General features: G+C 44.2%; 1 protein-coding gene across 1 annotated transcript; it reads right to left on the bottom strand.

The window, feature by feature from the left end:
- Positions 1 to 378: 378 nt before the first annotated feature.
- Positions 379 to 23,717, bottom strand: kdm2ab (lysine (K)-specific demethylase 2Ab). The gene is made up of 23 exons (XM_083652189.1): positions 23,557 to 23,717; positions 23,054 to 23,094; positions 19,609 to 19,747; positions 19,278 to 19,356; positions 19,093 to 19,139; positions 17,782 to 17,960; positions 16,095 to 16,201; positions 15,791 to 15,884; positions 15,398 to 15,551; positions 14,991 to 15,106; positions 14,330 to 14,456; positions 13,924 to 14,204; positions 13,445 to 13,522; positions 12,955 to 13,209; positions 12,266 to 12,394; positions 11,646 to 11,732; positions 11,254 to 11,478; positions 10,633 to 10,662; positions 6,341 to 7,428; positions 5,853 to 6,016; positions 5,581 to 5,727; positions 2,606 to 2,821; positions 379 to 2,004 (listed from the first exon to the last, which is right to left on the bottom strand). Exons 2-23 carry the CDS (start codon positions 23,087 to 23,089, stop codon positions 1,823 to 1,825), a joined length of 3,960 nt encoding a protein of 1,319 aa, XP_083508315.1. The 5' UTR covers positions 23,090 to 23,094; positions 23,557 to 23,717; the 3' UTR covers positions 379 to 1,822.
- Between the last annotated feature and the right edge of the window lie 2,137 nt (positions 23,718 to 25,854).

Below are 25,854 nucleotides of genomic sequence, written 5' to 3'. Positions count from 1 at the left end.
AAAGGAAAAGGATAAGATTTAGAATCTTGGTTTAAATTATTTTTCGGGATGGTTCCGGGCGGCGATGTCATTCTGCTACTGCAGTTATCTTGGTGAAAGTAATGCAAAAGTAGTGTAATAAGTAACAAGTTACTCTACACACAGTAATATTGTAAAGAAACGTATTACTTTCAAATGAAAGGAACTAGTAATATGTAGTATATTACATTTTGAAAGTAACTTGCCCAACACTGCAAATGAACTCTGAACAGAAAATCGACCATATACCATACTGTGCACAAGAAACATGCATTTGGACTGTTTTGAATGCAAGTCTCACACGCACTTCAGTAAGAATCATATCTGGCCGTTACCCTTCATTTACCTTTTTTATTTTTCTTGAAAAAATAACACAAACAATAACATAAAGTGAAAAAGGTTTCCGAAAATAATTACAATGCTACAGGATTTCCGTTTTCATATTCTAAAAGAAGAAAACACATTTACACAAAAGTATATATATATTTATATTCTTTTTATGGATATGGCAAGGAGAAGGGTCTGGGATGAGACCCATGTTACAGAACCACTAAGACTTGAAGGTAACAGAGAAATGAGCACCCCGTCCACAAAAAAGGTCATACATTTGAATTTGACAAGATAATGCAATTGAGTGAAAAGTAGGGTACTCACATTTTCATCCATGAAAAAACAAGATGCGTGTATCAAAGAAGGGTGGGAAGGAGTTTCTTCCTAGAATATTAACATTTTTGTTCTAAATTTGATCTCTGTACAAAATAAAAGCAAGAGTTTGGGAATTATAGCACCTGATTTCTAGCGGTTGTTTGAGAACGCACCATTTATCTGACTCCTAACCCTTACCCTGAACCTAAAACGTATTACAACCCGCCGTCGTTGCGGTGTGGTCTTGTTGCCATGCCGGCGATTGCCATCTCACACTGTCTCCATCCCTCCACCTCAGGGTGGGACTGAAACTAACAAATAGTCAGATGCTCCATGTATACTTATCAAATACACCAGTGGGAAGTTGTACCCAAACATCTGACCAAGTCATACGTGCAACTGGTAAACACAGGCTGTTTCAGTATCTCACGTTCCAAGTTGATGTAAAAGAAAAAAGGGGAAAAAAGTGACATGTGACAGACCTTTAGTCATGGTAAGTGGGGAAAAAAACCACAAACAAGATTGCTTTTGTGCACAAAGCATCATAAAAACATTAAAATTAGATACGGGCCTGTGCAGGCATCCCTGGAACCCTAATCGGTTCTGACCTTTTCCATCCAAAACAAGCACCTACATGTAGCTGAAATCACATCATGAATCTAAATTGGTCACCACATAAATAAGAGTTTATAGGGACCAGCCGAACGCACCAAAACAGGAATACGCTGTCTCTCCCTATCCTCACAGCTGGAGTCATGATGTGACAGAACGCACCAAAACAGGAATAGGCTGTCCTATCCCATCCTCACAGCTCGAGCCATGATGTGACAGAAGGATGGAGACAGCTTCCTCATAATGCACTTGGTTAGCCGCTGGATTTGTCTAACAACAGCTAATATTCTGCTTGCCAAAAAAAGACCTCCCACTTTGTCGAGCAATGTCGATTCCCAAACTCCAAAACTCCTGAGTCTCTTTTTCAGTACTGGGGGGGGGGGGGGGGGGGGGATAGAAATGTATACAACATTGAAAAGAAACCGCTCCAGCCCTGGCAACCCCTCCCCACCCTTTCACCATCACCAGTAAATTAAACGTTCCCAGTTTAGAGCCCTCCCCTCCTTTTGCAGAGTACAGGTCCCTGCTGTCAGAGGGGGGCAGGGCTTTAGGATATCCTCTGGATGAGCTTTTCGTCTGATAGGCAGTAGAGGGTGTTGACGGACAGCTCCGAGATGAAGGCCTCGCAGGCCTTGCGGGAGACTCCTTTGCAGCCTCGCAGGTCGAGCAGTGAGATGCAAGAGAGGCGGCGGAGATACTTCAGACAAGTGTCTGTCAGCTTACTGCAGCCTGGAAGAGGAGCAGAGAGACAGCACAATCAACAACTGAAGACAAGTCCATACTAGTGACATTAAAGTCACTCGAAATACCGCAGCGCTTTGCACGCTCTTTCCTTGTGTGCCTCGCAGACACAGTTGCCTGTGCTCATCTGCTCAGCAATAGACCCTTTTCACGGTGGCCATTTTGTGTCTACAAGGCAGGATAAACACAGGTGTACCAAAACATTAATTAAGGTTTCCAACTTCCCGTACATTTAGGTGTTCCAGTGCTTGGGCCCTAATTAGTGAGTTGGTTGTACCTGTGTTTATTCTGCCTTTTAGACACAAAATGGTGGCTGTGAAAAGGGTCTATTGTACTCTGCACAATAGCAAACCATGTAAACATCTTAATCGGACTATTGTCTATTTAGAACAAGGTCGACAACACTCAATACTACATATTACTGCTGGTCATGTAAATATAGTCAAATTTGTTTGTGTGTGGGATTTGTTTGTTTGTTATTTGGATCTCTTTTAGCCCTATTGGACTATTCTTCCAAGAGTTCATAAAATGGGTCCATTCCCGTTCATGGTTCGACTCTTAACTCCTCCCATCTCCGTCCCTCTCTCACCTCCCAGGTTGAGTTCTGTGAGCGTGTTGCGGGTGGACGAGCCCACGGCGGTGAGCAGGTTGATGGAGTGGTCACTGAGGCTGTTGCAGTGGGAAAGGTCCAGTCGTGTCAGCTGGGGCATGTGGCGGATCACCAGGCGCAGGGTGGAGTCGCCGATGTCCAGGCCTGCCAGGCGGAAACACTGCATGGTCCGCAACTGGCTGCGGTTGTCGCAGCCTGGAAGAGAGGGGGTGTAGGGAAAGGAGATGGACAAGAGTAGAGAGTCATATTCCCCATCTACAATTTGTAAAACAAGTTACAGAGGAGGCCCCCACTTTAGTGTTTGTACACACTGCCCGTTTTTTTATTTTTTTACGAAAAGGCAGGTGCTGCGGCACCTTTTCAGAGCGTACGCTTTTTCTCCCCACCGTGCGGTCGCTTCCCATACTGTAGGTTTTCATGTAAAAAAAGGCAAAGACAGCTGAGAAAAAGGGTACTTTTTATTATTATTATATTATCTATCTATCAATGTTCTCGGTTTCAATTTTGTCCCCGAAGTGATGTCATCAGTGATGTCACTTGAGCAATGGTGCATTCATCAGTGATGTCACTTGAGCAATTGTGCATTGTGACATCACTGATGATGTCATCAGTGATGTCACTTGAGCAATTGTGCATTGTGACATCACTGATGATGTCATAGGCATTGTGACATCATCAGTGATGTCATAAGAGCAATTGTGATGTCATCAGTGATGCCAAGTTGTGACATCATCAGTTTGTGACATCATCAGTGATGTCATAAGAGGAAGTGAGCCCGCACAGCGGGCGAGCTGCAGGGCGGGCGAGGCCGCGCAGCAGCCGAACCTAGGAATCAAGCGCACGTAGCGCACGGGATGCCTAGCTACTTATATTGTCAAGAAACAAAAATTATATTATTTTCTCTGTATGTTTGAATGTAATTCTTGTATATACTAGAATTTGATAGATTGGTTTCCATCACACTGAGCACTAACAGCTGCAAAAATTAACAGCTCTTTGCTGTCTTCCTGACCCTGACTCCCTAAATCTCTTGTTGCTATGATACTGATAGAATGGAGATTAACTTTAAAAGGTGATCATACAAAATATCCATAAACATTTATTATACAATGGCCTGGCTGAATACTTTATTCTGATTGGCTAGAGGGGTGTTGGTCATTTCAGAGAACCACATGGCTCTGACATAGCTCCTTATCACAAGGATGCCAGTAAGAGATGGTAGGGGTGCAACGGATCACAAAACTCTCGGATCGGATCGTGTCACAGTTTTGATGTCACGGATCGGATCATTTTTCGGATCAGTAAATGGGGTGATTGAGTCACCTGAACTCTGCCCGTCTTTCTCCTTTAATCTGTAACTCCTGCCTCCATTTGGCTCTGGTAAACAGATCAGTGTATGTTTCAGAAGTTACATGACTGATGGGGCTGCCTATGGGAGACTCTTTTAAATACTATATTCAGTTTAACTCAGACAATATATGATAGGCAGCACCACTGCAAATTATTTAGCTAAAGCTGATATTTAGTAGGGATGGGCGAGAGTACTCGGGTACTCGAGTACTCGTTCATAACGTCAGTACTCGAGTAACGTTTCCGCTGTTCGGGTACTCGCCCCACTCCCCACCCCTTTAAAATGGTCTAAATCTACGCATGCATCGTTATGTGGATCTGGCAGCATGAACTGCACAGGCGTCAAGTCAGCCAGAATGTACAAGTACGTCATCCGCTTTGTTGATTTCAAAATAAAAGTTGTAACCTTATTTATTTTGAGTAATGCGTTACAGCCATAGTTTCACGCCATATAACATCACAACGAGTATTTTGATACAAGGTTTGCTGCTTCGTTCGTTGAAATAGCCTTTTCTCGTCCAACGTGCATAAATAAGCTATTTACTTTTGTTTAAGTAACATTATTTTGAAAGTTTTAACCGGAGGTTTTCCAGCTCATCCCGAAAATAGTGGCTGAAGATATGCTCCCGAAGGAGACAGATGCACGCTTCTTCATAGCGCACGCCCGATAAAACTCATTCAAAACTTTGCAGTAGTTTACTGACTACACTGTCGTTTCCTATAACGTTAGTCACAAGAAATGTGGAGAAAGAATCGCTTTTTGGGAGACAATCGTTTCATGGTGATCACTATTTAGCTGCAGCTGCAACGTTAATCACACTGGTCAGTGGTCAGTTTTCTCTTTTTGGCAGAACACCGGACCTTGTAATCCGTGGATTTACGTTAGTGTAACAGTGATCATAAAGTAAAATGGATGATACTGGACAATGGACATGTATTGGAATTGAGCCTTCGCTTGTTTGACAACAATATTGTCCGCTCCGAAGCGCTAATGCCATCCATCCAACCATCGGAGATGCTGTCTGAGGTAGGCTTTAGACGTTAGCTTAGCGTCACCTCACCTAATATCACAGTCAGTCAGTCCCTCTCCTCACATGCTCCAGGTAACGCTTTCTCCATGCAAAAATGCAAATGTTATGTGTGAACAGCCCCACACACAGCAGATTACCCCTGCTCCGTCATTACCATAGTAATCACACAGACCCCCACCGTCCCCCCCCCCGCGCGAGTACTCGAGTGCTCGTTCATAATAGAAGGAGAGTACTCGAGTATTTAAATTGCTTAAAATGCCCATCCCTAATATTTAGTTAGTTAATCAAACAATAGATAGCTACATATTCCTTCAGTCTCTTGTCCTGCTAGGTAACGTTAGCAATAGTTACACTAGACTAGGCTATAGTAATAAATTCAGTTACAACGGTGGCTCATGTGAAAATGACAATATTTCTGTCTCTTTACTAGTTAAATTCACCTGAACAAGTTGATTTATGTAGAAATTAGGGAATTAATTATTGGATAAGAAAACTATTGCTGAGTTCATATGTATCCAGAAACATCCACTTACAAATCAAACTCAAAAGCTGTTCAAACTGTAGCCTACTCACCTGGAGGGGTGACCAGGTCCCTGATCTGAGAGTCTTTGACCCCATCGGCAAACCGCAGGTCCAGAGAACGGAGGAGAGGGCAACTGGGGGAGCTGAGCGCTGAAATGGACGACCAAGAACAACCTGACAGCATCAGATCCTTCAAACCTGGAAATCAAGAGAGGGTTCAGTTTAAATCGACTGTGTATTTTGTCCATGTATGATTTTGGGGATTAGGTGATACCATCACCACTGCAAACACGATAAATTCTGTGTGTGTTGTGTGTGCCTACCAGGCAGGCGGCCAATAAGCCAGCTGAGCTGTTTTTTGGAGATGTTAGTCCAGGAGAGATCCAGTGTGACCGGCTGTCGTTTGATGATGCCTGTCAGGGCCGGGGGGGTAATGGTGCGTTTGATGCTCAGGTCAATCCGCGCCCACAGCCGCTTGTCTAGGCACCTAGACACCGAGCAGAAACATTGATCCAGTTATCCTCTTGCACAGAAATACATCCTGCCAAACCACATAGGGTTGTATAGTCACTTTACATTATAGACATTAGGACTGGACAATTAACCAAAAATATATCAAACCCGAAATTTAGAACCTCTAACAGACTTGATCTTGCTCGTGTCAATTAATTAGTGTTCATTTAGTTAATACTTTCGCTAATGCGTGCGTTCATGAATTGTCGCCTTACAAAAATACGTCGTGCTCAGTCACGTGCCTCCGAGTTTGCAATGAAAAAAGAATCTGCGCATATGATACTGACTGATGTCTTACCATTTGTACCAGTTCTTGCAGACAGCCATGCAGACACAGAGATCTGCTCGACTCAAGTAGCGGAAGACGGACACCCACACCTCCCTCTCGCAGCCTGGGCCGCTCCCTCCGTTCTCCCTGTCCGCCTCGCTCCCTCCCTCCTGCAGGGCCGACAGGGGGATGCGGAGCGGGGAAATCTGAGCGGACGAAGAGGATGAGGCGCCATTGTTCAGTTTGGCCGGCCGGCCCTGCTTCCCTCTTTTCGGGACACCCGGCCTCTCTGGGTGGGAGGCACGTGAGTGTGCGTGTCCGCTGCGGGTGTGCGGTGGGGTGCCCCTATCGGAGTGCGACGGGTGCTGTTCGGGGCGGGGGCCGTGGTTTCGGATGGGGGGCCGGGCAAGGGCCCCGGGCTGGCTGTGCATCGTGGAAGCAGCTGTTCGGGGTGCGATGGCCGCCTCTAGTTTGGGGACGATGGCTGACGCGTCCCGCTTGGCCCTCGATGGCTTCTGGAGTGTCACTTTCAGATACGAGCCTTTCCCCAGGTCGTTTTTCTCCCCTGTTTGGCTGTCCTGCTCCATCTCCTCCTCTTCCTCTGCTCCGTTTTGGTTGGCCATCTCGCTCCCGTCCTCTTCTCTTTCTTTGGCTGCTTTTGCTCCTCTCCTCTTCTGCGGTTGGTTCTCTTTATCCCCTCCCTTCCCTCTGGTCTCCCTCCTCTCCTCTTCCTCCTCGTCGCTGCTACTGCTGCTGCTGCTGCTGCTGCTGCTGGTGGTGCTGTTGTCCTCGCTCTCTTCCTCCAGCTCTCCGTGCCTCCTCCCTCCTCTCATCCCTCGCCCTGCACCTCCACCCCGCAGTCTCACCCCCCTCCCCCTCCCTCTGCGGGCCGGCTCTCCCCTGGGCTCCGGGACAAGACTGGGGGGAGAGTGCTGGAACTGCGCCGTGCTTGCAGGAGAGCTGCGGCTACTAGGAGAGCTGCGGCTACTAGGAGAGCTGCGGCTACTAGGAGAGCCGCTCACCCAGGTGGCGCCCCGGCCTCTGCCCCGAGACAGTCTGCTGGTTGGGGAGCGCAGCCGGGTCAGGAGCAGCCTGGGAGAACGATCCAGCGAGTGCTTCTGTTGAGAGGGAAAGGGGAAAGGGAGAGGGCAACGAAAAAGCAAAGATAAGCTTCAAGGATGAGATATACAGTACAGTAGCATAGATATAGCATGATGTATGTTGTACTGCAACATACATAATGAGAATAAGGGTATTATGGTTTTTATAGATCAAATACCAACAAATGTATACCTTCTGAAATACTTTGTTAAAGGAGAATTTCGTTTTTTTTTAACCTGTGAATCATAATTAATGCCAGGAGATGGGTCCAGGTTAAAAAAACCCGAAATTCTCCTTTAAAATGCATAAAAAGACTGTGCAACTCCATACCCTACCCCAGTGCGGCCACATGCGGCCCGCGGGGGCCCCCTGTGTGGCCCGTGATGGAATTGCATTTATTTATTTATTTTTACAGTGCACCTGAATGCAAGATACCCGCTGAATAAGTGTCCAAATGTTCATGTTATTCTGGCCAATACTAGGGATGGGCGCGAGTACTCGGGTACTCGAGCACTCGTTCATAACGTCAGTAGTCGAGTAACGTTTCTGCTGTTCGGGTACTCGCCCCACTCCGCACGCCTTTAAAAATGGCCTAGAAGATCTATGCACGCATCGTCATGTGGATCTGGCAGCATGAACTGCACGGGCGTCAAGTCAGCCAGAATGTACAAGTACATCGTCCGCTTTGTTGCTTTCAAAATAAAACGCTTATTGTACCTTATTTATTTTGAGTAATGCGTTACAGCCACAGTTTCACGCCATATAACATCACAACGAGTATTTTGATACAAGGTTTGCTGCTTCATTCGTTGAAATACCTTTTCTCCTCCAACGTGCATTAATAAACTATTTACTTTTGTTTAAGTAACATTATTTTGAAAGTTTTAACCGGAAGTTTTCCAGCTCATCCCGAAAATGGTGGCTGAAGATATGCTCCCGAAGGAGACGCAGACTTCTTCATAGCGCACGCCCGATAAAACTCATTCAAAACTTTGCAGTAAACGCTAGTTTACCGACTACACTGTCGTTTCCCATAACGGTAGTCACAAGGAATGTGGAGAAAGAATCACTTTTTGGGAGACAATCGCTTCATGGTGATCACTATTCAGCTGCAGCTCAGCAGCTGTAACGTTAATCACACTGGTCAGTTTTCACTTTTTGGCAGAACACCGGACCTTGTAATCCGTGGATTTACGTTAGTGTAACAGTGATCATAAAGTAAAATGGATGATACTGGACAATAACCTGACATTGCTGGACAATGGACATGTAGGCTATTGGAAATGCATTCGCTTGTTTCACAACTTGTCTGCTCCAAAGCGCTAATGCCATCCATCCAACCATCGGAGATAGGTAGGCTTTAGATGTTCGCGTCACCTAATATCACAGTCAGTCCCTCTCCTGACAAAAAATGCTCCAGGTAGCGCTTTTTCCATGCAAAAATGCAAACGTTATGTGTGAACAGCCCCATATACAGCAAATTACCCCTGCTCAGTCATTACCATAGTAATCACACAGCAGACCCCCCCCCCCCCCCCCCCCCCGCGCGCGAGTGCTCGAGCACTCGTTCATAATATAAGGAGAGTACTCGAGTATTTAAATTGCTTGAAATGCCCATCCCTAGCCAATACTCCACTTCTGTTATAGCATTTCAGTCTGGAATATGGAATATCTTTCAATAATCTATGATTTAGCTGCTAAATTGTCAAATACCGCCGTCTGCTTGCTACCCAGGCACTTATGTATGTACTTAACCTAACTAACTTAACCTAACTAACTATTAGGGATGGGCATTTTAAGCAATTTAAATAGTCGAGTACTCTCCTTCTATTACGGACGAGTGCTCGAGCACTCGCGCAGGGCGGGGTCTGTGTCATTACTATGGTAATGACTGAGCAGGGGTAATCTGCTGTGTGGGGGGCTGTTCACACATTACGTTTGCATTTTTGCATGGAAAAAGCGCTACCTGGAGCATTTTTTGTCAGGAGAGGAACTGACTGATATTGGGTGACGCTAAGCTAAGCCTACCTCAGACAGTAGTCTATCTCCGATGGTTGGATGGATGGCATAGCGCTTTGGAGCAGACACGTTGTGAAACAAGCGAAGGCATTTCCATGTCTTGTCCAGCAATGTCAGGTTATTGTCCAGTATCATCCATTTTACTTTATGATCACTGTTACATTAACGTAAATCCACGGATTAAGGTCCGGTGTTCTGCCAAAAAGTGAAAACTGACCAGTGTGATTAACGTTACAGCTGCAGCTGAATAGTGATCACCATGAAGCGATTGTCTCCCAAAAAGTGATTCTTTCTCCACATTTCTTGTGACTAACGTTATGGGAAACGACAGTGTAGTCAGTAACGCTAAACTAGTGCAATGTTTTGAATGAGTTTTATCGGGCGTGCGCTGTGAAGAAGCGTGTGGGAGCATATCTCCAGCCACCATTTTCAGGATGAGCTGGAAAACTTCCGGTTAAAACTTTCAAAATAATGTTACTTAAACAAAAGTAAATAGCTTATTGATGCACGTTGGAGGAGAATAAGTATTTCAATGAATGAAGCAGCAAACCTTGTATCAAAATACTCGTTGTGATGTTATATGGCGTGAAACTGTGGCTGTAACGCATTACTCAAAATAAATAAGGTTAAAATAAGCGTTTTATTTTGAAAGCAACAAAGCGGATGACGTACTTGTACATTCTGGCTGACATGACGCCCGGCCGTGCAGTTTGCTGCTGGTTGCTGCCAGATCCACATAACGATGCGTGCATAGATCTTCTATACCATTTTTAAAGGGGTGGGGCGAGTACCCGAACAGCAGAAACGTTACTCGAATACTGACGTTATGAACGAGTGCTCGAGTACCCGAGTACTCGCGCCCATCCCTACTAACTATCCGGTGTGCACAACATTGTCAGACTAAACTCCGGCTGACACCCCAAAAACCTACAATCCGCTACAGAAAAATTTATATTGTTTGTTTATTAACTGGCCCCTGGCCTTCTATCATTTCACGAAAGTGGCCCTCGGGCAAAGCAAGTTGAGTCTCCCTGCCCTACCCCATAGCAACCAGATCAATGTTTAATCAAGCAGTGCTAAATGTTTGGACGATATTTTTGACAAAGCAAATTGCTTGGCCAAAACTACCCTTTGCATTTCCATTGTATAACTTGACAAATGCATTACAGAATCTTTCCAGATATATGATGCACGTTGCTTACCGCTAAGATTTTGCTGCGCTCCAGCTTTATCTGCGATGAAAAGAAAAAGGGAGGAGGGGGGTGGATAAGGTAAATGACAAACAAGAGAAAACATAATAATCACACAGTGTTTTTCCAGTCATACTTTATTTGGATAGTCCGCCTACAGAGAGCCTACACAGTATTTCTAACACTTCAGCAGCTTATTAGTTGAGAATCAAAACCTACTGTTCCACACACCTGCACCTAGTGTTCATGCATTGTCACATGTACTCTATCACATATACTCTATTCATAATCTGTTCAACAGTTGAATTGTTTAATGTCAACTAAGTCTGTAGAGTAGACTCTGTCAACTAACTCTGTAGACTCTCTGTAGGCAGACTATCCAAATAAAGGGTTACCGTTTCCCCCCACCTTACAATAGGTATTTGAAGGTGGCCCTGGTAGAAAAGGCATCAGCCATACCAATTTCAGGGGGCACGCAGGTGAAGATCAGACTTTCTAAGATCTCTTTAATGATAGATTATAATGTAAGAATTCTCACTCCAGAAGCAAAAAAAAGAAAGAAAAAAGAACATTGCAGGAAAACCCTGATATAGGTCCTCTGGCTTTTATCAACTCTCCGGTCCCTTTACTTACCCTCTTCCTGAGTTTGAACTCGAGAGCACTCGCTCTCTTGCGGTTCTGTTGATGCTGCAGCAGCAGTTTCTGAGAGGGTGGCAGTGCCGTGGTTCGGGATGAGGGCCTGCTGCGCCTCGACCTCCTCGTCCCTTCGCCCACACCGATGCCCTCCCGGTGGGCGCGCTTGGACAGCTGCAAGGAGCTTGAGTCCTCTGACGCGACACTTCCTTCATCGCTGGAGGACTGAGGTGGGAGGGACAAAGACAGAAAGAGAGACAAGTTTCAGTCCTCAATGCCAACCATATGTTTGGTGGTAGGAATTGGTACAGGAAAGAAGGGGGGGAACAATGGCGAGAGAGAGAGAGAGAGAGAGAGAGAGAGAGAGAGAGAGAGAGGATGAGTGTTGGTACCTCTGCGGCAGAGCCTTTGCCTTGGTAACATTTGGGACATTCCCAGCAGCTGGGCAGATCCTTGTTGATTCTCCCCTCGCCAGGTTCCTGACACACACAGAACACACAGTGTTTTTTAAGCAGCAGCACCACCAACCACTTAATACATGAGTTACTCAGATCTGCCCCAACCTTACTTACTTTTAAAAATAGACTAAAGACTTTTATGTTTACCGTCGCTTTTAACTGCTGACAGCTACTATGGCAAACCCAATGAGTCCTCTATAAGTTTTATCTCTTTCTGCAACTGCTGCGCTTGTTGCTTATTGCACTTTTTATACTCTTTTTTTTAAGTTTTGTTGTGATGCTTTTAAATGTCCATTTTATTTCTTCTTTTCGTTTATTTTCCTGTCAACCATTTTATGTGCTTAATGAAGTTGCTTAATGCACTTTTTATACTCTTTTTTAAAGTTTTGTTGTGATGCTTTTAAATGTCCATTTTATTCTCTTCTTTTCTTTTCCTGTCAACCATTTTATGTGAAGCACTTTGAATTGCCTCTGTGTATGAAATGTGCTATACAAATAAACTTGACTTGACAGTGTACAGTATTTAACCCTTTGTATGTCTGAGCGCTACTCACCTTGATGCATTCTGGATGGACAATCTCGGCGCAGACGGAGCACTCCATGAGTGTGTGAGTGGAGGAATCCGATTCGTCAGCCTCCCCTTCTCCACACGCGGCACACCGCGCCGTGTTCGGCAGGGCAGGCTAGAGACAAGAGAGGAGAGCTGTTACTACCTGGCAGTGTTGGTACTTTTTCCCAAGTATCAAGTAGTGTCATTAATTATCCTTTCAATTTGGGTATTAATATCACAGTAACAAATCAAAAACAGCATACTGTTGTTATCACCCGCTTTAAATATCAAACTGCAGTTTGATTTATCCAATAGCTACATCCCACCCAATCCCTCAATGCATTTGGCCAGAAAGAATGACAGAAACATTGGACTTATGGGAATGTATGCTCGGGTTGTATATGGTTATACTGATCATTCACAGAGAATCCAGATTTTTGAAGGTAGGAGAGGATGCAATTGCAGATTTTGGAGATGTAACAGAAAAGCAAGCAATATCACAAATAGTGTAATTAGTGCTTCCAGGGACTAATAAATAATAAATAAAACAATAACATCATTGAAATCGGTAAAACAGGACTTTTTGAGAATCCAGCCCAACCAAGTATATACATGTACACAGACGTGTTTGTTTAGTTGTTGCCCCAGAGGGTTCAAGATGCCACAAAGGCACTAATGGCCACGACAACTCACCAACAGACACTGCCTCATGACGCAGCCCTTCTTCATGCGTCCGGGCCCTCCAAACTTCCTCATGTCGTGGCAGTACTGGCAGGTGCCGCACTCCTTCCTGCGGCAGGCGGCGCAGCGTTTGCACCTGACCCGTCTGCGCCTCAGGGCGGAGATGGAGGAGGCGGGTTTGGCTGGCCGGGGCTTGTTGAGGGAGGAGCCCAACCGAGGACGGTAGAGCACAGGGGCAGGGGGGGTGGGCGGCTCGTACCATGTTGGCTGTGGTAGGGGTGTGACAATAACTGCTATTACCATACAGTGCGGTAAAAAGCATGATCGTTGTTATGACTCCACCCATTTTTATACATGTTTTTTGATCAAATGCAATACAATACTCTTTCCATATGATGCAGCCTTAATGCTACAACAGAGAATCGTGGCCTGGATCTTTGTAAGCCTACTTAGCTGCTTTGTTAAACTATGTCGCTAAAAACATGTTGTGTTCTCTGCTCACCCTTTTGGGCCACTTGACGATGGGCTCTCCTGTGTAGGACAGCTTGGGGTTATCACTGGAGTGCTCAATCAGAAGAGACTGGACACGAGAGGGGAAAGGAGAAGAAAAAGCAAGATTAACGATATTTAGGTTTGTTATTGTACCCAGGCACAATTTGCTAGGTAAACGGACAAATGATAAATTGTGTACTATCAGTTTAAACTAGCGCTCCACAGAAATGCTGCTCGCTTGTTTATTCCAAGTTTATTAATATTGAATGCATCTCGCGTGTTCAAATTGCACCAAATCCGACACTGCACGTGCTCGGGTCCCCAGTAATACACCCGCCAAGTGTGAAGTAGATCGGATGAATGCTTCTCAAGATATGTCAAGGACACACGCTCACAGAGGTTGCTTGCTTTACAGTTGCTAGATACAAGTCCATGCAGTCTTAAATCGGTGTAAATCCACCATTCTGCAGGTGGTAGGCCGACACCCACCCTCATGTCCTGGAGCAGGGCCGACGCATCCCTGATCCCAGCGGGGAGACACTGCTTGCTGGCCGGCAGCTCCTCCAGCTTCCCCAGGAGGTTCCACAGGCCCTCCAGCTCCAAGGGGGTCACGTTGGTCCGAGGCTTGGCGGCGGCTTGAGCGTCGTCCTCCTCTTTGGCTTCTTCTTCCTCCTTGACCTTGCTCTCCTCGTTTTCACTGTCACTGTCGGCTCCATTGGAGCTGCCATTCCTGGCCTGGGCATTGGATTCACAGTCGGCACGGGTCAGTCCTGAAAGAAGGAAGCAAGGATGGAGAGTTTGTCAAGTGACTGCATGAATGAATGCGTGTGTATGTGAGAAATAATTTGCTAAAAAGAAAAGTGATGTTTATAATTGTGTGTGCATCAGTCCTCACCTATGCCTAGCGAGTATTTCTGGAACTCGGGGGTGAGGTGGGACACGTTGGTCATACAGTAGAGGTATCTCTCCAGGACGTACCAGCACATCTCATAGTAGAACGGGTAACGGAACTTGGTTGGCACCTGGAGGAAGACGGCAACACGAAGGGATCAAATAAAGATCGCATGAGCAAGAAAAAAAAGGGGAAACTGGAGTACGTACTGTACTGTATACTGTGTGTGTTTAGGGCTGCATGGTTATAGCAAAAATGTGATACTGAAAATTTTGCTAGATACTGTGATCACAATCATGTATCTTGACGATTTGAGGAACAAAATTATTAATATTACCATCTTGACTACTTTCAGCTACAGTGGACATTTTAAGTAATCCATGTATGATTAGTAAAACTGCAACATATTATGCTTCGTAAGAACTCTGACTTCTTAAGAAAGAAGTCACACTATTGAGAGATGAATCTGTCATTACAGTTGTGCTTGTCTCAGTGAGTTAGTCACATGCCAGTCAACAGAAGCTGCCTCTGAAGCAGCCTTGCATCATCACAGAATCTGAGGCAATCGCCAACATGTAAAGACAGAACTGTCCATCGCTAGTAGAGGCAAGTCTCCAGTGTGTGTGTGTGTGTGTGTGTGTGTGTGTGTGTGTGTGCTGCTCACCCGTGTGCGATCCTCAATACTGTAGATGTTGAGCTGCATGGGGATGTTGAAGCTGTGGAGGAAGTTCCCCCCGAACACCAGCGTGTCCTCTGGGGTGTAAACGGCATGGATCCAACCTAAAACACAGCAGAGACAGGATGGTGGTGACGTGTGGAGATGGTGAAGTGTGTGTGTGTTTATGTAGGTGTATAGCCATGTTCATCTACCCCTGAAAGAACATAATTTACTGGGAAAAGGTATGCGGTAAGGACCACGTTCTAAATAAGGGTTGGTCGATTAATGTTACGGTTAGGATATGGTTTGCGGTATGGGATTGTGACAGTAAGATTCTTGAGGTGGTTCCTGCAGGAGGACAGAAGAAGAATGTTTGTAGAAGTATGTATCAATGCTGTGTTGTAGTAGCATACCTGATGGGATCATGAAGGTGTAGCCCTGCTTGAGCTGGATCCTCTGACAGTCATGACACTTGTCCCCCAGGAAGATGTCTCCCTGTTTCCCTGATAAAACCCAGTTCTCGTACATCTCCAGGTTCTGGGGGGAAGGCGGAATCAGCCAGAACACCTGCATGGGTCGGAGGTTAAAGGTCACATATAAAGTTCTTGGTCAAGCAAACTCCGTAGCAAAACTTGTCGAACCTACACTGAGAGGAAGTTGAAAAGCATGGCCCAAGATCCGATTTGACAAATTAACTAGTGTCAGCACAACTGAAATAGGCAGCTGGCAAAACTAAACTTCTCAAAAGTCTCCAGCGGTTCACAACAAGCAGCTAAACTCTTCTGGGGCGTAAGACCTATACCGACCTTTCCTCCTCGCAGGATGTGGTACCAAACCGAAGTGCCTCCGAAGTCAATGTGGAAGTCTGTGAAGCAGCCCTGCACACTCATTAGACAATACCTGGGAGAGGTGGAGGGAAGGAGAGGAGGAAAGATACAGCACAAGCACAATAAAGACAAAAACAGGATCAAAGGTTGAGATGGAAAGGAGAAAATGAAAAGACAGAGATTTAAAAAATCAGGAAATCATTGGCGTAAGATGTGATCAGAATTATGCATGAACAAAAGCACAGTAAACGTAAAGCATTTCTAAGGTCTTGTATCGACTCACTTCTGCACTTTGGGGTAATGCATGTCTATGATGGCGTTGGTGGAGTCTCTCTGTCTCTCCTTGAGATGGCGGGGCCACATGTTGTCCACCCAGTCGATCAGATCCACCTGAAGCATTAGGACAGGAAATTGGTGAAGAAGTACATACAAATTGTCTGAACCAGGCCCATAGATCCAATGACAATCTGATCAGTGTCCTGCAAAAAAAAAAAAAAAAAACTTTTTTTTTTACTGTAACTGATAAGTGACATTGTCACCTGTAGATACAGGAGGTCTCAACCCTGGGACCAAATGTCAAAAATGCAGGCACGGAATTGGGGAAATTGGCCAGTCTTTTGGAGCTCCTGAAAATGTGCCGTTCTGGACGTTCACGGTTTCTGTAGGTCATTAATGATTTAGGGTATATGACAGCAAGAACTCTGCTGTGGCTTAAAACTACATGCATATATCTAGGTTATTTGACAAGGTTCAAGGCCTTGAGTATGTGTTACGTTAGTTGAACACGTTAACGATCAATTAATCGGTAATCATCAAAAATCGAATAAATAAATAATCTCAGTGCGGCTTATAATTGTGCTTCTTGGGGGGACGCCAGAGCCTGGTTCTCAATGTAGTTCAGTAGCTCACGAAATCCCTCAGAGTCCACCACATGTATCTGCATCATGTCCTTTTCCACCATAAAGCAAATCCTCTGAGTTATTGTCTCTGCTGCACGCACATCACTACAGCTTCTTCTAACACAGTCAGATGTGAGTTTGCACTGCAACCGCGTGTCGGGTGCAACATTGACGACGCAGCTGTATTTGAGAACGCCATCGCAATATGCATTTTGCATTGTCCTCTTTTACTGGGTAATGCTCCCACACTGGACTTGCCTCACCATTTCTGTTTCCTTGGCCCAGCAGTAGCATGCAAGGCCAGACCATAGATGATGACCACTAGTTTGGGTGAAGTAACGTTACGCCCTCTGCTGGTATAAAAGTTAATATAGCCTACAGCAGGCATGTCAAAAGTCCGCCCCGGGCCAGTTGCGGCCCGCTGACCCATTTTAAACGCCCCCTCGGCTTGTCAGCCGTCAACACAGTATTGGTTAATCAAGCAGCAATTTCACTTTGCGTTTTTTTCCATTCACCTAACGATAACAGCAATATCATACAGTTTGAGACAAGCACCAACACAGGCGGAACTAATGTTTTCAGACGGTAAACGGCAAACGAACAAAAGACATTTCCCACTGGGTGGCAGACATGGCCACAGCAAAGAAGTGTAACAGCGAGGGCCGCCGCTTTCAGGAGCGCTGGAAAGTTGAAAGCTGAAACAGACTGTTACCTTTGTCTCATTTTCCAAGAGACAGTCGATGTTATGAAAGAGTTCAATGTGAAGAGCCATTACAAGACTAAGCATAATTCATACCAGCGATTGTCCAGCAGTGAACGGGTGGATAAAGTGAAACAGCCTATTTAACTATTGATTTAAGCTAATAATATTATGGCGCTGGGGAAAAAAAATCCTTAAGAGTACAATTATATTGGATGTGATTTTTTTAATAACCCATATGATGCAAGAAGCAGCTGGCAAATCCTTAACATCCCTAGTACGTGTGTGTGTGTGTGTGTGTGTGTGTGTGTGTGTGTGTGTGTGTGTGTGTGTGTGTGTGTGTGTGTGTGTGTGATTCTCCATGTTCTCACCGAAGCCGGCCTTTTCACCAGGTTCTCCAGCCTGGTGTGGCTGAACTCCAGGCTGATGACGTTGTAGAGCTTCTCACGCTCTTGCGGTGGCGTCTCGTAGTAGCGGCGCCACTGGGCCATGGACATCTCAATGCCCTTCTGAGTGTTCACGTCCATCACGTCCACAATGCGCCGACTGCCTGTGGGGGAGGGTAGAGAGGGTCAGCAACTGAGCCCGCTAGCCACCAAAGGATCAGTGAGCTAAAGGTCTAACATATGGACATCAAAGAGAGGTTGTTCAAATGACATAGTGATAGAACACAAAATGTAGCCATAATAATGCAGGATAAAGAAAGGAGATGGAAACTTTGATGTCTTGTTACTTATTTGTTTCTAAAGCCGTTTTCCCACATGCGCTTTGTACCGCTAAATGACCGGAACGTGGTCTAATGCCTGCATGTGGGAAAGTTGTCGTGCCTGTATAAGCGTGACCCCGTCATCGCCGACATTTCACCAGTTTCGAGCCAGTCAGAAGAGCGGTATGCGCGATAACAGGCGCAAGTGTAGAACGGGTCCAGTCATTTGCCGGCATGGGCGAGGTGTACACACGTTGCTTAATGTTCCAGCGGGCATAATCTAATCATTCGCGCACATTAAAGCAAACTGGCGAAATGATCTTGTGATCTCTCCTCTCTGCTGCCTGCTCGCTCTCTGGCCACGGTCGTTCAGTCCTCCTCCTTCAGTCACAGGCACAGCCCGACAGGGACACAGACGAAGCAAATGCACGAAGCGAAATGTGGAAGTATTTTGCTTACGTTGCCTACAGCGAAGGCAAGCCCGGACACATCAAACAAAGCCAGTCTGTAAAAAGTGATTCAACGCGACGCAGGTGAACGGATAAACAAGCAAACTTATTTCACCATCAAGAGTTTTGCCGACACGTCACTCCCCACCCGCTCTGCAGTGCCGCCCCGCCCCCCAACATACAGGCAATTTCGCTGCTAGATTCGCATATGCGAGAGCCGAAAGTGTGAAGGGAAATGTCCGATATTGACTTACAGGTAATTTTCCGGTACGCATGTGGGAAAACGGCTTAAGAAAACATAATTTGTGGTCCTACAGCAAGGCAATAACATTGCCAGTGTTGGGGATTCAATACCCACTGGAATAAAAAATAACATAAAAATGCACACATGGTCATATCAGCCATTTTGGATTTAAATGCCCAGCAAATAGCATAATGGTATATGGTATGTTGCTTTACATGGATATGGGAGTGAAAGGAATGCTGTGCTTGACTCTGAAAGAGCACATACAGTAACAGGAGCTTACCAACAAAAAACCTGACATCATTCACGCTGAAATCAGAGTCTGGCATCCTGCAAGAGAGAGGTGATTCCTGTTACATTTCCTCCCCAGATACATAATCAAATATGTTTGCTTTGAAGTTTGAACCATCTTTAAACGAAACAGCAGAGTATACATTTATGAATGAACAATAAGTGAGAGCAACTTACTCTATGCCGAGGCCATCTGGCTTCTCAAAGATAATGGGGGACCTGAGCCCTTCCCTCTGAATGTACTCAAATGTGAAGTCTAGAAACAAGACACACAGGCATCAGTTATTAAAACAGCAAACTTGAATTGCCAAAAATAACATCCAGTTCACAGAACCACATGGACTGACACGCACTCACATGGACAACATGTGTAGTCCATTACAGGGTTCAAACTTGCATCATCAAGCAACAAACAGCTAGCCTTAATTCCCTTCTCATAGCATTTAGATATTCAGAGGAACTGGTTCATAAAAGATATACACACATATCTTAGAAGTTGGCATCTGACCTTTGCCTTCCATGCGTTTGACCAGGTCAGAGTTGAACCTGTCGCACTGCAACTTCTCATCCAGGTCGAATGTCCGTTTCCCTTCAATTTCATCATCTGAGATTCCATCGTCCTGGTAGGTGCGCCGCGTGCCCGTACGCTAGTGACAGAAAAAGATTTCCATTAACCCAGAGTCAGAGCTGAACAATATCATTTTCAGTGCGCAAGAGAGAGGATGGAGGCCGAGGACTGGAATATTAAATCAAAAACAGCACTCACAGATGTCTATAAAGTTTAAACTTTTAATGCGCACAGCAGCAGTGATACAACGGACGCGTTTCAGCCTCACAGGCTTTCCTCAGCGTTGAGGACTGGAATAACCTGCTGTTTAGCATGGCAAATTTATGCCACCTCCAAAACAGCCCTCTAAGCCTTAGATCTGACTGCATTGGAGATAATTTATTTCAGTATCACAATAAAGATCGACTATAGCAGCCAATAGTCTGATTCCAGTTCTACTATCAGAAATAAGTTAACCAAAGCATAGGCTATAATAACATCAGTGGAATCAAAGGGAGAGGGGTGTCGCTGCTACTGCAGTCCTGTCTGTGCACGTTCTTTACTAAAAAAACAACTAACCATTATTCCTGTGCATTTATAGCCTACTAGTACTAAATAGCCTATATCCCAACAAATCCATAACTCCATAGAGGAATATTATAATAGATGTGATTGATGTTACGGCTGTCACAGCAATAAAGGGAAAAGGCATGAAAGTTTACAAAAAAGTAGACTATATGTGATCCATGACTGCAGGGGCGCCAGGAGGAATGCACTGTGCCTACAGTTATGAGTAAGTAGGTTAGGCTATTTATGCTCAAACCATGTTGACATTAGTATGCAAGGACCTGTCAGAAGACCTCTCTATCTCTGTTTTTCTCACAATACGCCCGCAGCAGTTTCACCTTTTTTTTTCTTAGCATGCGTCTGCATCTGTGGTGAGTCGTGGTGTGAGGATATTCCCTCTGTTCTGTCAGTCTCTCATCAAAACAATCCACAATAGTTTTATTCCCTTCCAGCAGGTAGGCTAGCTGTTCACATCTCCATGGCACCGATAGAACGGCATGCCTCCGTTGCTCGCGGAAAGCAGTCTTTCTGTGTAAACGCACCTAGAAATCGCTTTCTGTGTAAAAAGACAACGCTGACTTGTTTACGGGCCTTCCTAACGGCGATACTGAGGGATCTCTGTGTAAAAGTGGCTAATGACTATGGGTACATTCCAGCTGTGAAGTACTAACCAAAGGACAATTGGGATCACAGCAAGAGTTCTCACCAAACTACCTTGGGGGAAATAAAATGCTAAACTACTAATTAAGTGGTTCTCATCTCTCTGATAATATGTCAATACTATGAGCATGTTTACCCAAGAGAGGAGCAAAATAGTAAATACCAACAGCCTTCTGCATAATCTGCAACATAGCTTGTAATTTTAAATGTCCCCATTGGATCATTCAGCGTTTAAGATCACAGGAGCTGTCCCTCATCTTTGATTTATTGGTAAACGTAGGAATATGGAATAACTCAATATCATCGTTACTCATCTTTTTTTCAGACAGTGGAATCATATCATGATGATATATCATGATTTAGAACACGGCTCTCTCGAATACTCGATTCTGATTGGTCAATCAACAATATTCACCGGTCATTATTTCTCGACAACCGACCGCTGCTCTGCCACACCTGGATTAATCAGTTGGTAAGAGCATTTTGTCCGCAGACGCTACTAATTAGGCCAACCAGTTGCAGCTGTGGTGTCTTGTGTGCCAATTACGAATGAAACCGCTTTGTGTTGAAAACGCTATTAAAAAATCTATTTGAATAATTATTTTTGTCAGATTATTGAATGATTTAGTTGTAGGCCGTGTTCTAAGCGGGATAATGTATACTGAGCCGGTGATTACTGGAAATAATGACCTTCAGGTGAATATTAAGCCCTCCGCTGCGCGTCGGGCTAAATCATTCACCTGTCGGTCATTATTTCCACAGTAATCACCGGCTCAGTATACATTATCCCTTACATATAGTAGATATTGAGATACACAATTATGTTGTCTAAACTGATAAGATAATTTTATTTTGAAACAGACAAAATGAGGGATGAAACATTTTATAGATTTGAACATTTCAGACTTTTGTCACACACTAACATACAGTTCAATGTGAGAAACACCAATTTGATTATTCAACATGCTGTGATTTTGCATAACTAAGACATATAGTGACTTATATATTTATGAGGGTTCCCACACTTTCTGCAACATCAAATTCAAGGACTTTTCACTTTCAAAGCCACATTCCCCAAATTCAAGGACCCAACAGCATAGTTTGTGACACCAATCAAGGTTACTGTTACAACACTGAGAATTACAACTAGCGGAATACCTATGGTTATCATATTGATTTCATGCATATCGCCCAACCCTAAGGAGAAGTATGAAAAAGGAAAACACAAAAGCACCCTAGGAAATTATAAAACCACAATAAATGATTCACATCAACAATAATCAGTCAAGCCAGCTACTCAACAGTTCATGTGGGAACCAAACAATACAGCATTACAATAGCAGGGGTTAATCTTCTACGCACACTGCCCCCCTTACTCCCCCGCTGCCATTCACCCTCTGGACTACTGCTTGGCTAGACAGATGGATCAAGCACCCCCACTCTCAAATCTCCCCACCCCCACACCACAAACTGTGGTATTATCTATACTCTGGTGCTCCTTCCATGAATTATTGGCAGATGCCCCAATTAGGAATTTAACTATACAACACAATCACTATTATCATAGAAAATCCATTGTGATTTCAATACAAAATGATGAAAACACAACAAATGGATTTCAATAAATTGCAGTAAAACATATTTGGTGCTGTTGTTTGACATTGTTGACTTCAACTAATAGCCTGGGTCTACATACTTCCCAAGACCCATCAATAATTGCATTGATAAATGCCCTATTTCATCTACAAGTACCGGTATGTATTGTTTCCATTTCATTCTCACTCAACCAGCAGAATATATTGCTAAGTATTCATGAACAAAGATAGAGATTGAGCTTTTCATTATTTTTCAAGCTGGCAAAAAAAAAAAAAAAAAAAATCGAGGTGAAGCAAGGTCAGCACAGATACCCTTAGGTCTGACAGTGAACTTGAACTTGTCTTGAACCCTAGAGACAGGTTCATTATTAGTTTACCAAAGGCTTTCTAAAAACAGTGTGAAATGGTTGCATTACACAAAGTGCCGATTTAAAGGAGCCCACAATAAGCCAGTACTATGCATTTACAGTCCGGTCACTGATTCTCATGTTATCGCATGGCTTCACCCACAAATCTGAAGCAAAGCGCATAACAATGACATTGTAAACATAGACTAGCGTTACTATTGGGAGCTAGCTACTTACCAGGCGTTTGCTGTACCGTGTGTGCGGGTCCTCCATAACCTCTAGTAGAGAAACAAAGTTTCGGGAAGTAACGTTAGATTAATTACAAAACGTATTCATGTCAAGATTACGATTGTTTTGACATTTTGTCAGGTAGAAAGAAACACTGCCCCTCTATGTATAGGAGCTAGCTAGTGAAGCTAGCTATCGTTAGCGAACAGTGTTGTTTGGTAAGCAAGCAAGCTAACGTTAGCAACACGAAAACGATTAACATTCACGTCAAATTGGAAGTCCCACATCAGTGTGTTAAGTGGCCCCACAACCACTGATTGGAGCAACTATACTTTTAGACGAATAATCCGAAATAAGGTTTACAGTTGCTGCTGGCGTTAGTTAACTAACGCTAACGTTATCCGCTAATGCAAACTAGCCGATAGCAGGTCATTGGCTACGTTAGCGCTAGCTAGGTTTAGCTAGCTGACATTACATTAGCTCTACGGCAGTTGTTATACTCTTTATCATACCTGTCTGAAGTCCGTTTAACGTTACCGGTAACGTTAGTGGCCAAGGTAACGTTTCGGATCTAAAGCTTCTATAGGCTCTCGGTTAAGTTTCTCCCCATGTTATGTAATAACGGCTATGCATTGTTATGTTTGTTGTGTGCGATAAAGTTAAAGCGACTCGACGCTTCGAGCCGCCATTTTCAGCTGGTGACAAAACACACACACGCACACAAACCAACCCAAAGCCCATGCCCCGCCCCCTATCTTTAGCATAACACTAGCAGCAGCACTCGGTGCTCTAGCGTGATGTTAATTAATACAGGTTGGGATATTTTATGAAAAGTGTACTTGATTTCGCTTCACTGGGTTTCCTTTCCTTTTGTACTACTTCTCTTCTCACCCATATAGGTGCCACAATCCTGCCTATCCTCCTACATCCATGAAGCACGAAAACGAACTCCCCCTTGCCTTGTCCAAACCCCACCCCGCACGGTGTTCATGGGCTCCCTATGGTTGTTTTGAAGATCAGCGAGATGGGAGGCGAAATGAGGTTAAGAAAATGCCTCATACATGGATATGGACGATATACAATTAAATGTATGCAATCATTATATTCAGGTATATTCAGGATGTATTGGTGATGCACATCATTCATAATAGCTGTGACTAATCATACTAGTTCAAGGCAATTCAATGAGCCTAGAGAATATAAATATCAGAAACGAAGCACAACACGCATACAAATCTTTTATTAGCCTACATAACAAGCTTTACTGGGTTGACACACAGCCGACAACCGCTGTTACATGAAAAGACCATCATTACAACCTTTTCACAGAACAGATCATGCACAAATCACACACCAACAAATTGTTTAATGACCAAGAAAATACTTGCCAGAGCCAACATTCTTGACCAGAGTACAGCTATGTCTATAGAGTGGATTTGCAGATTAGATCACTATACCATATACGTCTACATTTTTATGAAATACAGTTTATGAAACAATTTCTCAAAAAAGTAATAAAGAAATCCCAATAAATACTTCTGCAATGTGCACCAGCAGGAGGCGCCAGTACTCCAAAATGGTCCAAAGACTAACGTTACCACTTAGTTAAGCCATCTGGTTTTGAAAACAGCAGATTGTGGGCAAAAAAAAATCACATTTATTACCTATGACATCTTCAAACACTTCATACACCAATAACTATTGCAACAATTCAGAGGATAAATAGGACATGTTTACAGGACTGACATGGATAGATTATTTTTTATTATTTTTTATTTTAAATAGCCTACAGTAGATTCGAATAACAGCCAGAGGAAATAAATTAGCACTTTAGTCAATCTTCTAGGTCTTGGAGAAAGCCATTTCCCTGGAAGCAGCACAAGGAGGAAAAAATAAAGAAAATCAACTTTTAAACATTTGATGCACACTCGATTGCTAGGGTGGAGACTCTGGAGATGATGTGCCATGGGTGCACTTTTTTGGGGGGTTGTGACCAAATCACCTCATGCCACGTCATCCACATCATCAGTGGGTTTGACATCACAGAGTCTCAACGCCAGACCCATGAGAGTTCTTACGCTGATGTACTACAATACTGCATGAGATCTCTCTCATTTATGTAGTATGCGGAGCACAGCGATTCAACGTAATATTTGAGTCAGGGGAGAGACTAGACATCACTTGACGATTGTGGGGCATGACATGACATCATCAGTGGTACTGCTCGAGTCACATGACTAATGACATTGCAGTTGGTCCGAGTGACATCACAACTGCCCATCACTAATGGCATGACAACTGCTCGAGTGACATCACGCCATTGTGCAGCATGGCCAAGTTACACATTCGGCAATTAATCTGCCCTAATTTAAAAAATCCTGAGTGATCCGTTAGGTCACCCACAGGGTAGACTCAGCCCTCAGTCTTAATCCGTTTCACTCCTGTGCAGCTCACCAAACGTCTGGGAGCCGAGACTACCCACAGGGGTGCTTTAGACTTCTTGAAAGATTCAGCCCGATCACATGTAAAATGGCTTAGCTGTGGCCGAACACAATTCTGTTGACACACTCACAGACACCTTGCATTCTTATAAGACATGTGTTCAAAGCAGTTGCAGGTGAATGTTTTACCTGTTACACTTCTATGAGAAGAAGCTGTATAGATAGGAGAAGACAACGATTCCAATGATGGCACAGCACAATGTAATCATCATCTTTTTCTGTGGATTTAATGGAGATTGGAAATGTATCAATATACTTATTCACATTTATGGACTGCTAGGAATAGCATAGTCAGGTTTGAGGAAATGA

The sequence above is a fragment of the Poromitra crassiceps genome (assembly GCF_964638095.1).
Source record: "Poromitra crassiceps genome assembly, chromosome: 15".
NCBI lineage: Eukaryota > Metazoa > Chordata > Actinopteri > Beryciformes > Melamphaidae > Poromitra > Poromitra crassiceps.
The sequence above is the reverse complement of the archived record's forward strand: the minus strand, read 5'-3'. Positions and strand labels throughout refer to the sequence as shown.